Below are 15,982 nucleotides of genomic sequence, written 5' to 3'. Positions count from 1 at the left end.
CACCCAAAAATGACATCAGTAGCTTCAAATCCTGGCATATGACACTGTAGCTATGAGTCTTTATTGCTAGAGGATAGGAGGGAAAGGCAGAGAGCAAAGTAGCATTTTTATACATTCACCATGAGGTTAAAATAGTGGTACAGGGTTTTACAGGAGAGGCCCAAAGTTTCTAGAATAGAAACCAGAATGAGAATAATAGAATAGTCCAAATCTTGCAACATCCTGAAAATATACTCTGGTTGCTACAATACTGGGGACTAAAATAATTTTTTAATTATATTTACTAAGGATTATTTTTTTCCTGCTTTCCTTTAAGAATGTTAGTTTTTCCATTTATCATATATAATTCAGTTTTGGACAGGAAGATGCTGGGGTCGAATCATCAGAAGAAGCCGGATGACTCACCACAGTGAATGTGCTGAGAGAAGATGTAAGAAAGGGGCCACGGAGGGAGGGGGACGGCAGAGATGGGGGGCCGGAGGGTGGGGAGGCCAGGAAGAGGACAGCGTGGGCAGCATCTGCAGGGAGACTGTTGTCGTTACGGTCATCTTGACCAACAGAGCAGTGATATGGAGTGGAACAGCCCCGGGAGGGGCTGAGAGGGTCACCGCTTCTGCCATCTGTCTGTCTCCGACTAGCACAGTTTTGGCAAATCAGGGATCCCCAGAATTTCCATGGATCTACTGGAGATGCCAGCAGCTGGCCGAGGGTCTCCTTTAGAACTCGGCCCCTCCCCTTTCCAGCCTTCACACCTGCCTGTGAATCATGCACTTGCTTACTGAGTGCACCTCCAAGGGCCAGCTCATTACAAGCAATGACCTCTCCTCCCTGCAAGGGAAACATTATCAACCCCACTTAACTGATGAGAAAACTGAGGTTCGAAGAGGTGTGGCAATTTGCAAAAACATGTGAGACAGGCATAATTATGCCAAGGTTATGGAGAGGAAGCTGAGGCTTAGAAAAGTTGAACAGCAGCCTGCGGCGGCCGTGGAGCTGCAGCTCAGAATTCCCTTCAGGAGACCCTGCTGCAGGGGCATGGCGGCCTGGCAGCCCGCAGCTGCCACGCTCTCAGAACCTCAGTGGCACACAGGTGACCCCCAGCCAAGCACCGAGCTCAGCGGCAGAACTAGAGCCGGGCCATCGTGCCCAACACTGGACTCTTCTACAGGGTGATCTTTGCCTGTGATGCCCACCGGCCTGCCTGACTCCCTTGGAGCTTCCCTGCTGTCTGAGGCTTGTCCCACCCACGCCTGCCTTTCCCTCTCCTTTCACAGGCCTCAGGCCTGTGTCTCAGCTGAAGGCTCTCCTTGCCAGCTCCTGCTCTCCCCCTTTTATTCTGCACAGGAATAATAACTCCGTTGCACATCTGATCCCATCTTGACCTCTGCATCCCCAGGACCTGAACTGGCCTGTGGCCTGAGGTCACGCAGCCAGCAAGTGGCTGAGTGGGTGGATTGAAAGCCAAGGTCTTAAAGCCAGGTCTTTTGGACCGCTGGGCCATTCTGCCTCTGTAGAGAAGTCGTAAAGGAATTTTGGGCACCTTTTTATTTATGTCTCCTTCGAATCACATGAAAATGACAAGCCTTGTTTTCCTTTTATTTTTCTGACAGAATTAATATCTCTGCTCATTCCCTCCTCCCCAAAAGAGATGCAACTTGTTAGCACAAAAAATCCAAATGTATTCTCTAAAATGATGGATCTGGCACCGAGTCTTCCTAAAAGAATGATTTTCCTCTAACTGTATAATGCAGGAGAAGAAAGGTGATTTATCATAGAAATAAATAGCACCTTTGGAAAGAAATATCAGCCTTATTTTTAGAACGCCGTCAATTCTAAACCAGAGCCGAGCTGATTGTTTCAGCCTCTGAGCAGCATGTGTCATGTGTGCCTCCCAGTTGCGGGGAGGAAGCAGGCTCGGGCCCCCAGGCTCTGTGTCTCAGGTAGGCCAGCGCCTCTTTTCGCAAACGTGGTAGTGCCCCCTTCACTGGTGACAGGTGCCTGCTGTCGTGCTGGCTAGCCTGCCCTAGGGTAGAATCAGATTCTGAGTTGGCTTGGGACAGGAAAATGAAATAATACCTGGGTTTCAGCAACTCCTGGGGAAGCATGAATAGCAAGTGGCTGGTGGGACTGTCCCCAAACCTGAGGGCTCCGTGGCTGGCCTGGGTCTCTGGAAGTAGTGGGCAAGACTGGGCATCTCCCCTCACCTTCAAGCTCCTTGGGGAGGCAGCTGGCGTGTCACACAATGGCTGTGTGGGAGAGAAACCAAAAAATCAGGACAGCTGATTATCAGGGGCAAGAGTTGGAAAATGCCTATCTTGCTAAGTGCCTTGCTCAGTTTTGACTTTTGATCCTAAGAGCTGAATTCAATAGAGATGAATTCATCCTTGGGGAGGATGCATGTTATTCCCATCCTACACAGGTCTGCTATACGTAGGACCAGTGGATACCCAGAGCACCTCTCCTCCATGGAGCTTCGGAAGAACAACAGTGTCCCTCAGGAGGGCCAGCAGATGGCCAGCAGCACTGAGGCCCACACAGACAGACAGCGGACCTGGAGCCGCCAAGCTGCCATCTCCCCTCCAGGCCATTCACTTGGGCTTTAGCATCAGGGCCATGAAAGAACCCAGAGAACAGGAGGGGACCACAGCCTGTCCCCACTTTCCTCAGAGTTGACCCACACACAGAAGTCTCTCCTGACCTGGACGATGCTTTGAACTTTTTAACAGGAATGAGTTTTAATGCAGAAAAACAAGCATAATAAACATCACATGAGTCTAGAAAAGTTGTTGGAAGGAACTGAGACTCTCCAGCCCTTCCCCCTCTTTTCTCTGCTGCAAAGCCCAGATTTTGATGAGGGGTCCACAGTCCCTCCCATGGGGCTCAGGGCTCCGTGGGGCTCTCCATTCATGGAAGCCAGTGATGGGAATTCTCCCTGCTGGGGATTGGTTCAGGAACGAGCATGTGACACCCTCCTGGCCAATGTGCCTTAAGAGGTGGTCAGGGGGCGGGGCCTCTGAGAAATGTTTCCTTCCAGAATAGAGAGAAAGCCACAGATCTGTGCTTCTGGTGAGGGAACGCCCTGTCCGTAGCCCCGAACTGTGCGGGATGGAGCCGGGATGGAGCCAGGATGGCTATGGGGAAGCAGAGCCCAGTCCCGTGGGCCAGGCCTGCAGCCCACTCATCCTCAAGCTGTCCCTTAATGTGACACTATAGATCCCCACAGAGGGTTAAGCCCTAGCAGCTGAAATCTTCCTAACAGATTCAGATTCCTTCAGGATCAGGTTTTCCAACCTGACCAGATTCCTGGATAGGGTGCTTGGGATGCAGACTTAATACCAGTTATCTGCTGAGTGGAGATGTTCCATCACCAGAAAGTTAAGTGAGTTGTTTAAAATCACAGCCAGACCTGGATCCTCCAGGAGCTTCCTGCCGGGGGCTCACACCAGTGGGGCCCACTCCCTCCCTGAAAGATTCTTGTGTGTCAGCAGCAGTAACATCAAGATGAACAGTTTTCATAGACACTCTTGGTACCAACTTCTCCTTAATTCTCTTAATGGTAGCATCATCCTTCAAGGCACCCAGGCCTCACACCTTGGTCATCATGGACACCCTCCTACCTGGCCTCTTGCACGTGCTCTGTTTCCATGTCCTACTGTTCATCTCCGGGACATATTTTGTTTCCACGCCTTCCCTTTCACTCCCAGTCCCTCTACCTGAAAGTCAGGCTGCTGACTGTCTTGCCTGGACCATTCCAGTACTTTGCCAGTTTGACGTTACGTCTGTAGAACTTTCCTAGGCCAAACCATTCCATAGGCTGCTGCCAGTTTATTAGTCTTTAAACATGGCTTAAAGCACTCCTTTCAATGGCTTCACGCTGACTACAGAAAAAATGTCAAAATTACATCAGGCCACCTGAGGCTTGTCTGATCCGGCTGCAGCATGGGACTCTGAGCTTACCTCCCCCTGAGCAAGTGCCTATGAAGAGCACATTCTTTGGGGCTCCGTAGCCCTGAGTTTCAATTCTGACTCTACAGTTTACTTACTGGGTGCCCTTGGGCAAATTTTTCTTTTAATCTCTCTGAGACTCAATTTCCTGATGTGTAAAGTTGGCATTCTATTCTGCTCTCACAGGGGTGTGGTGGGAACTGAAAGAGAGAGAGTGAAGGCTTGTGAAGATCAGAGAGAATGCATGCAGAGCATCTACACCTGCGAGTTCCACCACACCCTGCCTCCCAGCTTTGGGCTTCTGCTCACGTAGCAACAACATTCACTCATCTAAACTCAACCCATGCTCCAGACCCAGTCTCTGTCTCACCTCCTCCAGAGGAACCCCCCTGATCTCTGTAGCAGGAAAATACCTGGCGTGCTACTCCTGTAGCACGTTTTGTCCCCTTCACTTAGGTTATTAGTGTGCATAATAATGATAACAGCTAATAGTTATTGCACGCCTACCACGTGCCACGCATTTTATATTTATTACCTCATGAACCCTCACAACACCGTGAGATCGTACTGTTCTACATCCTCATTTACGCTGCAGGAAATAGACCCACGGGGAGGTTAGATAATCATTCAAGATCACACACGTAGTAAGGGACAAAGCCAGGAAGTCTGACACCAAAATCCAGTACTTAACCACAAAGCTTGGTTGCCTTGTCTCTGTCATTGGGCTTTTGGAGGCAGAATTAATGTCTTATTCCACCTAATCTGGGGGCTTGCACGGAACAGGGGGAACATTAAATACAGTGTATTCACTGGGGCTCCCACATCAATAGCCCCAGTCCCACTCTCTCTGCTGAGGCCCCCAGAGACACCTGACAGTCTCCCACCAGCTTTCCACGTGGTTGAGGCACCTGTCACTCAATATGCCACAAACTCCACTCATTCTCGTTCCCTCCAAAGGCTTGTCTTTTTCATCTCTTCATAACTGGCTTCTCCCTCCATCCAGATGCCTCAGAATTATATTAACTCCCACCTCTCCCTTGCCGCCCACCTTCAATTATTATATGAGTCTCGTACATTCCATCTTCTATATAGCTTTGAATCCATTCCTTCGCTCCATCTCCACCATCACTGTGCTAATTTAATCTCTCAGTAACTCTCAGCATTACAGGGAAATAAATGAATCTCTGACTTCATTCCTGAGGGGGCAGGTCTAAAGGTGTTCTTTTCCTAAGAGTAAAATGACAACCCTTTGGGATTTATGAAATATATTTCTTTTTAAAGCATAAAACACTTCTTTTTATGTACTATCTCTTCATCTCCCCAAATCATTGTGCAGCAGGAGAAATATTGGCAGACAAGCAGCATGTGATTGATGTTAAGTGAAACGTGGGTTGAATGGAAGTGCATTGCTCTCGAGAGGGCCTGCCTGGGCTTTGGGGTCAGGCTGCCTGGGTTTGAATTCCAACTCTGCCTTCCATCTGTGGGAGCCTGGGCAAACTGCTCACCTTTCTAAGCCACAGCATCCTTTTCTGTGAGATGTGGCTGGTAACAGTACTTCTCCTATACGGTTACGTGCGGATTTAGTAAGAAAATCCACTTAAAGAGCTCAGCGTAGCACCTGGCACATTGGAGGTATTCAGTGTTATCCATTAATCATATTAATTGTAACCTCAGGTATGCGGAGGTCACATTGTAGACCTCAGGCAGAGCAAGGAATTTTTTAAGTTCTAACCCTGTGTTCAGTGTATGACAAAGCTTGCACTCCTCCAAACAAGGAATTTCCTTTCCTTTCAGCCTCTCTTAGTTCTACACACTAGAATCACCCGGGAGCTTTACAAACTCCTGCCGCTTGGACCTACCCGAAGAGCATCTGACTTAATTGAGTGGAATGCAACCCAAGCATTGGGATTTTAAAAGCTCCCCAGGTGTCTCCAATGTGCAGTCAAGGTCAAGCCACACTGGTCTTGGCAAGGCCTGGGGGCATGTGTATATCTTGTCATAGGATGCAGGCAGAGGAGTGTCTGTGGGCAGGAGAAGGGTCATGAGCCCTGTATCCTAGAGACCATCATTGTACTTGCTGGAGACACAGCAGAAGTGTCAAAAGAGCAAGACATCAGCTGCAGACATTGAGAAACCGCAGTCAAGGTTCTATTTGTTCTACGACTGCAAAAATTGTCAGACGTTCAAGATACAAAATAAAAGCTAAAACAAAAACCACTTTGACCTTTTGGTGTAATCCAACTGTTGATGACCCATTGTTCCTGGAGGCACTGGCCACCACCGGATCAGGTGACCTACATCCCTCCCTCCCCAACATCTCCAGTGAGGCAGGACTCTCTTATGAGAATCATCTGGAAAGAAGCAAAACCCAGGGTAAGGCTTTTTGATACTCACCTGGTGGATATTGAAAGTCTCGGCTTTGTTAAACCTTGTAGACCCTTTAAGCAACGTTAGAAAAGGTGATTCGTTCAAACTGCAGCCTCCCAGGGACACATCTCTCTTGGTGGATTTACTGGCCAAATCTAGGACTTCGGGACTCTCTGATAATCTGGAATGAGGGCAGAAACGAACGCTGACATGTCAAGGAAGACACACTAGGGGGGAGGATTTGTTTCAAAACTACACATTCTTACTGTCCTGATCTCTGGGTAAACTTTCATCTCCTCCCCGTACAGGATATCTAGAGGAAACACTAGGCTCACAGCAGATGAGAATGTGCTGTGCCCACCTCTGCCTTCCCTTAAATATCCAGCACCATGCCTCGCCAGCAGGAGGCCTTGGGAAACTTTCATTGCCTTCAACAGCCAGTGTTGCAGCAAAGCCAGAATATTATAGTTCTTTGGAGTGGGAGCCACATAGAAATATGAAAATGAAATATGCAGAGAGGACAAACACAGACACTGGATGACCTAGAATGACGGTGAACAAGAGGAAACCTCAGAAGTGAGTTTGTGGGAGGATTTATCTCACTGCATTTCAGTAGGAAAATCTCACGGATAAATCTGCTTTATCTGATGATTATTGCTGAGCCCTGATGGCAGCTCACAAGCTTGTAACAGGCTGCCTAAGGTTCATGACCAGTCCCGGGCTCTCCCTCTGCCCAGGGTAGAGTTTTGCTCTTATCTAAAAAGGCCATAATCTGAAAGTAAATTTTAATTAAACCTTTTCCAAGGTTGTGTTCCAAGGCTGCTCCTACGAAGGTAGGATGAGCCCAGAAGCTTTCAGTTAGTTTGCTTTTAATGTGTGTATCGTGCCAAAGAGGGCATCTTGAAAGTCAGCGGGATGAGAGCGACGTGCAGCCCGCCATGACAAGTCCCCTGGGTCGCAGGCCATTCTCATCAGCTGTACATGAACAGAAAACGGCACCCACCTCTGGATGAAAACGTTGCTGATGCAGCCCTCAAATTGACTCCCGCCCAGACGCAGGGATTGCTGGGAATTTGAAAAGCCTAGCAGCCTTTGGTTATTTTTCAGAGGCTGGTCATCAATGAGGAGCCGGAGCCTAAAAAAAGAGGAGGAAAACAAAACAGGAGTGAGAACAGCTGCGGAAAACGATTCTCGCCAGGTGGGCAACTGTCTTTGATTCAGACTCAAAATCTTTTACCTGAAATAACTCACTAAACTATTTTTAAAGAGCATTTAAATTTTTTTCACGTGTTTCTTTTTGCACATAACATTTTTATTAAAGTACTCTACAGGCATACCTTGTTTTTATTGCACTTCATTTTAAAAGTATGCTTCGCAGATATTGCGGTTTCTTACAAACTGAACGTCTGTGGCAACCCTGCCTCAAGCAAGTCTGTTGACACCATTTTTCCAACAGCATTTGCTTACTCCGTGTCTTGGTGTCACATTTTGGTAATTTTCACAATATTTCAAACCCTTCACCAGCAAAAAGATCACAACCCCCTGAAGGCTCAAATGATGGTTAGCATTTTTTAGCAACAAAGTTTTTTTTTTTTTTTTTTTTTTTTGAGGTACGCGGGCCTCTCACTGTGGTGGCCTCTCCCGTTGCGGAGCACAGGCTCCGGATGCGCAGGCTCAGCGGCCATGGCTCACGGGTCCAGCCGCTCTGCGGCATGTGGGATCCTCCCGGACCGGGGCACGAACCCGTGTCCCCTGCATCGGCAGGCGGACTCTCAACCACTGCACCACCAGGGGAGCCCGCAACAAAGTATTTTTTAAGTAAGGTATGTACATCGGGGATTTTTTAAGACATGATGCTACTGCACACTTAATAGACAGTACAGTGTAAATATAACTTTCATATGAACTGGGAAACCGAAAATTTTGTGTGGCTTGCTTTACTGTGACACTTGCTTTATTGTGACATTTGCTTTATTGTGGTGCTCTGGAACCAAACCTGCAGATATCTCCGAGGTGTGCCTATATACGTACAGAAAGCACACATCTTAAGTGCACAGCTCAATGAATCTTTGAAATGTGAAAACACCAACATCGCCAGAAGCAGAACCAGCCAGCACCCCAGGCACCCCGCCTGGGCTCCCTTTCATCTCTAGACTTCCTCCCCTTCCAAGAGTAACCACTATCCTGAATTCTGATAGAATAGATTGATTTTGCTTGCTTCTGAATTTTGTATAAATGAAATCATGGGAGACAAACTCTTTCATGTGTGACCTGTTTCACTCAGGCTTTAGTGCAAGGTTCATCCGTGTCGTCGTGCACAATTGTAGATCTTTCATTCTCATTCTCCCATTTTGAATGTACCTCAATTTATTTATCCATCCAACTGTTGATTTTTTAAATGAGAAAATTGATATAAAACCAGGAAGAAGGCCAAGATTTACTAGTAAAATAGTGTCAATGCTAAGGACAAATATTTCTCAGAAAAGATACTAGAAGATTCCATTAAACGAAATAAAGTAAAATTCTTCGTGCTCTGGCAGAAGAGCCATTCCACTCACCCAGAGTTGTCGCTTATTACGGACACGTAATGCAGTAAACCATCCATGTACGTCTGTGGAGATGTGAAAATTGGGCTGCTGCTGTCCCTGCGGCTCAGTTCAATGTGGCCATCTTCCAGGGTGACCTGTAGGCTGCTTGCCTGAAATCATCACAGAACGTACCCATCAGTGCAATCCATCCGCAGTTAGTGATTATGAATGTATTAATACTGAATATATGATCAAAACTAGGTACACAGGATGTTTTGACCCCAATGTTTTGACTTTGCTCTTTTGATCTAAAGATTATTTTTGGATATTTGGACTCCATATTTATGAATATAAAAATCTTAAGCAAATTATTCCAACACTGATGAATCTGTCAAAAGCATTTTATGGACCTACATTCATAAACCACCTTAATTTCTCCATCAAATTTTTTAAATAAATTGATCCAGGCATTCCTTTTTTAAAATTTTATTTATTTAATTGATTGATTGATTGATTGACTGGCTGCGTTGGGTCTTAGTTGCGGCACGCAGGCTCTTTGTTGCGGCACATGGGCTTCTCTCTAGTTGTGGCTTGCGGGTTTTTCTCTCTCTAGTTGTGACACACAGCCTCCAGGGCACGTGGGCTCTGTAGTTGTGGCGCATGAGCTCAGTAGCTGTGGCGTGGCGGGCTTAGTTGCTCCATGGCATGTGGGATCTTAGTTCCCTGACCAGGGATCGAACCCGCATCACCTGCATTGGAAGGCAGATTCTTTACCACTGGACCACCAGGGAAGTCCCTTAACTTCTCCATCAATTATACAAAACAGTTAAAATATTTCTAAATTTTCCTATTTTCACTTTCATTTTGCTGAAGTTATTTTCACCAGCATCGATGTTCTTCTGAATACATTTTTACAACGAAGCCTTGATTCATCAATTTTTTTTCATAGATGACTACAACGATAGCTTCTCTTCAGTCATGAATTTTTTACTTTCGGATCCTAATTTCTAGGATGTTCAATTTTCCAAGGTCAAACTCTGAAGATCCAAATTTTGGAAAGATGATTTGATTCTTTCTGTCAATTCTTAATTTTTAAAAATGTGTGTAGTTTTAGCAGTTGTCATTTTAATTTTGTTAATTTTTTTTTCCTACCATGTACGATTTTTGCAGTTTTCAACCAGATGTGATTCGTCAGTGAGCTTTTAGCCTAAAACAATTTTTATAGTGTGTGGTTATAGCCATTGTCAATTTCACTTTATGTTGTTTTTTTTTTCAATTGGCAATATTCATCATAAACTGGATAAAAGGAGGCTAATTGAAATGTATTCCTTAGCTAATCCATTAAGAAGTTGAGGGCAGTGTTCCTAGGATATTTGAAGGGTTCCTGCATTGTCCAGGAGTGATCTCATCTTTTTTTTTTTTTTTTTTTATCTCATCTTTTCCTAAGCCCATTCTTCCCCCTATTTTGGACCATTTTGTATATTGGGTACTAAGTGTCCCCACTCTTGGTAGAGGAAACAAGGAGTGTGTGTCAAAAGAGCTGGGTCAAAACATCCTGCTCTGATGGAAAAGCCACTCTCACAATCTAAATGTTGGCATGTGCTTTTTCAGGGGTATTTTTGTTGGTTTTGTTTTTAAAAAAAGATCTCGAACTGCTGATGAACAAAGATAGCAAGAGAGGAGAAGCGTTCTACTACGACATAACCACAGAGGCAGCTACGTCCTTCCTTTCAACATATACTAGTTGTCCGTTGTGCTGGCAATCCTGAAGAAACAAATCCAAGAAGAACAGTGTCCTACTTCTACTTCTATTTTAAAATCCCACTCGTTCCGCCAGGCGATTTCTGAGTATTAGCTGACTTTTACGCTTACATGACCACACCGGCTAAATCCTCTTAAGTTATAGAATCTCTGTGGCTTGTTGTACAGGAACAAAGAGCAAAGGACCTTACTCTCTCCCATTCTCCGATGTAAATATTGTCCAACTAGCTGCTGCTAAAAAAGGAATCTGAAGAGCTACCTTTTGTGGAATAACAAAGGAATAATGGGGGTACATTCTGATTTTTTTCTTAGATCTAAAAATTAAAGCTACATTATTACTTGTAACAGTTCTAATTCACCTTCACTCACAAAATATACCTAAAAGAATGAAAATGAGTTCATGAATACACACAAATTCAATTCTGTAAACGATAATGTATTTTCTAAGCCTGATTTCTTTTAGGACCTACCCCAGGATGGGCAACAGCTTCCATGTTTGAAATCCACAATAGCCTTTACTGTGTGAGGATAGATAAAATGCCTAACAAATTTACCTTCCAAATCCCTCTATTGTTTTTGACATCAAACCTTGAGTCAGGTTTAAATCTTGTTCAGTATTCATGCAATATTTCATACCCCTGTCTGATGATTTAATAAGATGCCACTGGGTTGAAAGGTCTGAAACCCAAAGGAGGCCTGGAAGTGGCTGGGCAATGGGAAGTCCAAATTGGTGAAGCTCAAGTGTCCTCCCCTGGAGAATGAGGCAGATCGCACGAGCTGAAACGAAAACACGGAATAAATTACTGGCACTGTAATCATGTCATGGCTGAAATACAGTATCTTAACCTATGTCACCTCACTTGAACCAATCCATGTGATCCATGGGAAAAAATAGTTTGCTTGTCTGCATGATAATTTACCAATCATCTGTACGTTTTTGTGTGTACAGCTGGTATTCCTACTTTCCTACAAATTTAATATGCAAGCCTGAAGAGGTTTTGCAAGTACGTGGGGAGTGTAATAAATGAACCAGTTCACAGTAACACTGTGTGCTACCAGAAAACGTCAAAAGTTGGTGTGTTAACGAATGCCAAGCACGGGTTAGCTGGGGAGCATTCCTTTGCGAGGTTTTGAATGAACTCTTCACTTACCTTCCAGTCTTCCGAGCACTTTTTTGTTACGCCCACAGTATCATTCAGTCTAACGACACCAGTGGTCTTCTTCAGGTTTTTCACACAGCCTCGGAATGCAGGTGTAGAAATGTTAAACCTGATGTGGGATTCGAGAAAAGGGAGAGATGGACCACAGCAGGCTTGACGGGGAACTGGAGCTGAAACACGGCGCTCATTCCCTACTACTTGTCACCCACGAACAAGTACGTGTTTTACGGTTATCTCTTCTCATGGGATTTCTAGAATGCTACTTATTTTGTGATGCTAGGGAAATCTATTTCCTTTCTGTGTGATTTGCATTCTCAGCTTTAAAAGTGAACACAACAATGTTGACAGAAGAATGGCCAGCGTCCCCAAAAGGTATAGAGACATAGAAGATGTACAATATCTGGAATTGCTCCTCCATCCCCTCCCGGAGTCATGGTAATGCATCATGCATTAAAAGTATATTGGGCTTCCCTGGTGGCGCAGTGGTTGAGAGTCCACCTGTCGATGCAGGGGACACGGGTTCGTGCCCCGGTCCGGGAAGATCTCACATGCCGCGGAGCGGCTGGGCCCGTGAGCCATGGCCGCTGAGCCTGCGCGTCTGGAGCCTGTGCTCCCCAACGGGAGAGGCCACAACAGTGAGAGGCCCGCGTACCGCAAAAAAAAAAAGTATATTAATAACTTAATATACTATAAATATTATATAAATATATATTCAATATTAATAACCTAATAAGTAACTTATAAGAGCCAGAAATACTGTAGAAAACTGTTTGCTCTTTTTTTCCTGTCCACGTTTAAGTCAGCCACTGTAAATGCAGAAGAAACAAACTGTTACTTTTTGGTCCTAGTCAATTATGAAAAATGCGGCTTGGTATTTAATCAGTGCCAGGCTGGAACAATGGAAAGCATTGTCTGGTCTCGTATGCTGTATCCACCACCTCCTAACTGTGCCAGCTGGGCAAGAGGTCATTGTGAGGATTAAACAAGTTAACATCCGGGAAGTGCTTGGAACCCTCCGTGGCATGTCGTCATGAACATGCACTCAGGAGATGCTTCTAAGAGGGGCTGCTCTGGAGCCATGGACTCTGGAGCCAGGCTGTGTGGGTTCGAGTCCTGTCCCTGCTGCCTTCTCTGTGCTTCTGTTTCCTCGTTTATACAATGTGCATGTGGTCATCTGCTTCCCAGGGTTGTCCTGAGTTTAAATGAGATATTACACATTAACACACTCAAGTGGTAGCCGGTACGGAGCAAGGACTCAGTGTGAGATGGCATAGTCTATAACTATCCCCATATCAGCACATCATTATAACGAAACAATTTCTAAAGCAGCTCTTCCTATGTGGCTGCTTTGACATTTCCCCTTTGATTTGACTTTTGGATCTGTCTGGAGCTGACGTCACATAAAAACATTCACATACATGAAATGACTGAAGTCCGGGCAAATATTTGTGTTTCTTAAGCAAATGATGTACTAAGATAAACACAAAGCTGACTTCATTATAAATCCCTAAAGCAGCTCACTTTTCTAAATGGAAAGGGGTCTGCTTTCATTTTTATTCAATTCTTTGTAAAGAGTTGAGCTACATGTAATATGCATAAAATTAAATTTCATTAAAAGGAAAAGGAAGAAATGAATCCTCACTGGCATTACAGCACGAGCTTGATTATTTTATTGAGTTGGCTTCCTGCCTCAGGAAAGGAGGAAAGTTCATAGCCATTGCTGGAGCTTGTCTATTTATACATATATTTAGATGCATTCTCTCTTGGGTTTCAACATGTTTTAGACTCATCAACATCTCCTGATTCCTTTTTTCCATAAAGCATAGGTTGGCGGAAGAATAAGGTGGCAGAAAAGTAAAGGGGAAAGAAAGGCCACCGACAGATACGGAGCACCTGTTTTGTGCAAGGTACTATTATCTGATCCTCACAATAACCTTTTGAGAGAGATATTTTCTTACCTGACATTATTAAGCACTTATCATGTGCCAGGCACTGCGCTAACTCCTTTACTCTGAATCTCACAACCACTCTAAGAGTTAGACCATCACTGTGCCCACATTACAGATGTACAAGGAGGCTCGGGAAGGTTAAGTGACTTGCACGAAGTCATACAGCAGGAAGCGGGCAGCACTGGGATCTGTGTGGTCAGGGTGTCGCACAAACTTGTGTGACTTGAAGCCCTTGCTCTTTACGCTTATACAGTCGTGTACCCACAGCACTGGGATGATCCTGACTCTTTCTTTAAGGAACAGTTATCTACAGCAGAGGTGTTAAGAGGAAAGATTTATTTCCACTATTTTTTGAGGTGTTCTTGTTCCTCTGGCTCATCTGAGGGCCTAGAGTTCCACGTTTGCTCCAGGATTCTGGGTCTGAGCACACTTGCTAGGGGAACATGACTGCGGAGGAGTGTAGGTTGTGGTATGAATGGGTTAGTACGCTAGGGTATGTGTACACACCACGGGCCAATCGGTTCACAAAGGCTTAGCCAGGTCCAACCTGCCGTGGGCAGATCTCAGAGGGCAGAAGAGCAAAATCTAATCCCAAACTCCAGGGATTTAGTAAATGCCCAACAGATCCCTGCCTGAGGTTTACTTTTTGAATTATTTTCATTTTAACGTTATATTATTATACTCTGTGATGCAATGATGTAGGTCCACAGGAAGTATTTCTTGTTGGTCTGAGGCCCTCTGGCATTCTTAGGGAGGATTTGCTCTTCTCATGGGAAGCAGATGGGATTAACAGATTGTGACTTCTGACTGTAATCCTAAACAAGTCATTCCAAGATCTGGGTCCCCATTCCCAGAAGGTACACGACAGGGAGAGAGGAGAAAACACCACACCCACAAGCTCTCTTGTCAAAGCTACTGTATTTAGAGATTACACGAGGCTTGCTTCTCTCCACATTAGGTTCAAGCACTGACTGTCTTCCACTAACGCCAGGGGTCGGGGCGTCTCCCTCCTTTGAAAGAATTGCTGGGTTCTCGGGAGAAATCCTCTGTGACCCACGTCAGAGGGGGTTCTCAGGACTCTGAACCAAACCAGGGGGATGAAGCAGGGCCAGAAACAGCTGAATATTGTTTAGCATGTTACTTTTGAGAGAGTAAAAGCTCAGTGAAATCTTTCAGTTGGCCTCTATCTCCTGTATGTTCCATGTCACTGTGGTTTGAATCAAAAATCGAAGTATAAACTTGCCCAGAAAAAGGAAACAGTCCCTGTTTGGAAGACCTTCAAACAAATGACCAGGAAGATTCTATATGTCTATCTGTACATATACGTATAACGATAGCCATGTGTATTTCTTTAATGGACAGAGATAAAAAGTCAAAGAAAGGTTGAGTGTTGACTTAACCCAAGGTCACCCCGTTATTTGGTGGCTGAGCCGAAACTAGAACCATTTCTTTGGATCCTCACCCATTACTTTTCTCTAGTAAACCTTGCTTGGTTGGCACCCACCTTGCTGTCTGTGGACCTTCTGCTGACACCACACAGACGCAAACCACCAACCAGTGGCTCTCGTATCGCCGCTGAGATCCCTCACGGCTCTGGGAGCCCACCTGCCCGCCTAATCTCAATGGCCACCTGTTCCCAAGCTTCGTTCATCCTTCCTCCAGCCTGGTCTTCTCTGCAAAGGTCCAGGCCTTCTGTCCAACCCCTTCTTGGCATCTCCACCTGCTGTCTCCTGGGCTCCTGGGACTCAGCCTGTCTGAGACTGAACTCACTGCCCTGTTTCTCTGCTGGTGCTGGCCATCTGTCCAAGCACTAGATCAAAGCCCAGGTGTCCCTCTTGGGTGCTCCCCGAACCCAAGCAACCATTTAGCACTGCCCATCCACTGCCCTGAGTATATTGGGACTCCACTTCCTTTCCCCCAGCTGCGCTGTCATTTCTGTGGTCGGGCCACCCGCCTCTCTCACCTCTGTTACACTCACCTTCCAACCTTTCTACCTGCCTCTGCCTTTTCCCTCTTAATCCAGTCTCCTCCCTGCACCAGAACAAGCTACTGAAAACCCCAATCTGATCATGTCCTTTCTCTGCTGGAGCCCCCAATGGTTCCTTACTGTGACTTTCAAGATCCTCTGTGGTCTGGCCCCTGCTTCCCACACCAGCCATGCGTGGCATCCCTGGCCTGCTTCATGGTGCCCTCTGGAGATTCTTATCTCCTCACATATGTTGACTTTCATATGTCAGTGTCTTTCGGGTCTAGCCAGAGACCACTTTCCTGA

At 45.6% G+C, this 15,982-nt stretch overlaps 1 protein-coding gene across 5 annotated transcripts in view; it reads right to left on the bottom strand.

Moving 5' to 3' along the window:
• LAMA3 (laminin subunit alpha 3) overlaps window positions 1–15,982 on the bottom strand; it is a 252,215-nt gene that overhangs the window by 12,201 nt on the left and 224,032 nt on the right. For all 5 annotated transcript variants that reach the window (XM_081251703.1, XM_081251700.1, XM_081251701.1 and 2 more), the window contains 6 exons: window positions 11,753–11,870; window positions 11,238–11,378; window positions 8,871–9,010; window positions 7,316–7,447; window positions 6,340–6,493; window positions 2,077–2,246 (listed from right to left, as the gene is read on the bottom strand). In XM_081251703.1, the coding sequence (XP_081107829.1) occupies window positions 2,077–2,246; window positions 6,340–6,493; window positions 7,316–7,447; window positions 8,871–9,010; window positions 11,238–11,378; window positions 11,753–11,870 (855 nt within the window). The remainder of the gene's footprint in view (window positions 1–2,076; window positions 2,247–6,339; window positions 6,494–7,315; window positions 7,448–8,870; window positions 9,011–11,237; window positions 11,379–11,752; window positions 11,871–15,982) is intronic.

The sequence above is a fragment of the Mesoplodon bidens genome (genome assembly GCF_964165515.1).
Source record: "Mesoplodon bidens genome assembly, chromosome: 13".
In the NCBI taxonomy this organism is placed as follows: Eukaryota; Metazoa; Chordata; class Mammalia; order Artiodactyla; family Ziphiidae; genus Mesoplodon; species Mesoplodon bidens.
Note: the sequence above shows the minus strand (reverse complement) of the source record. Positions and strands in the feature narration are given on the sequence as shown.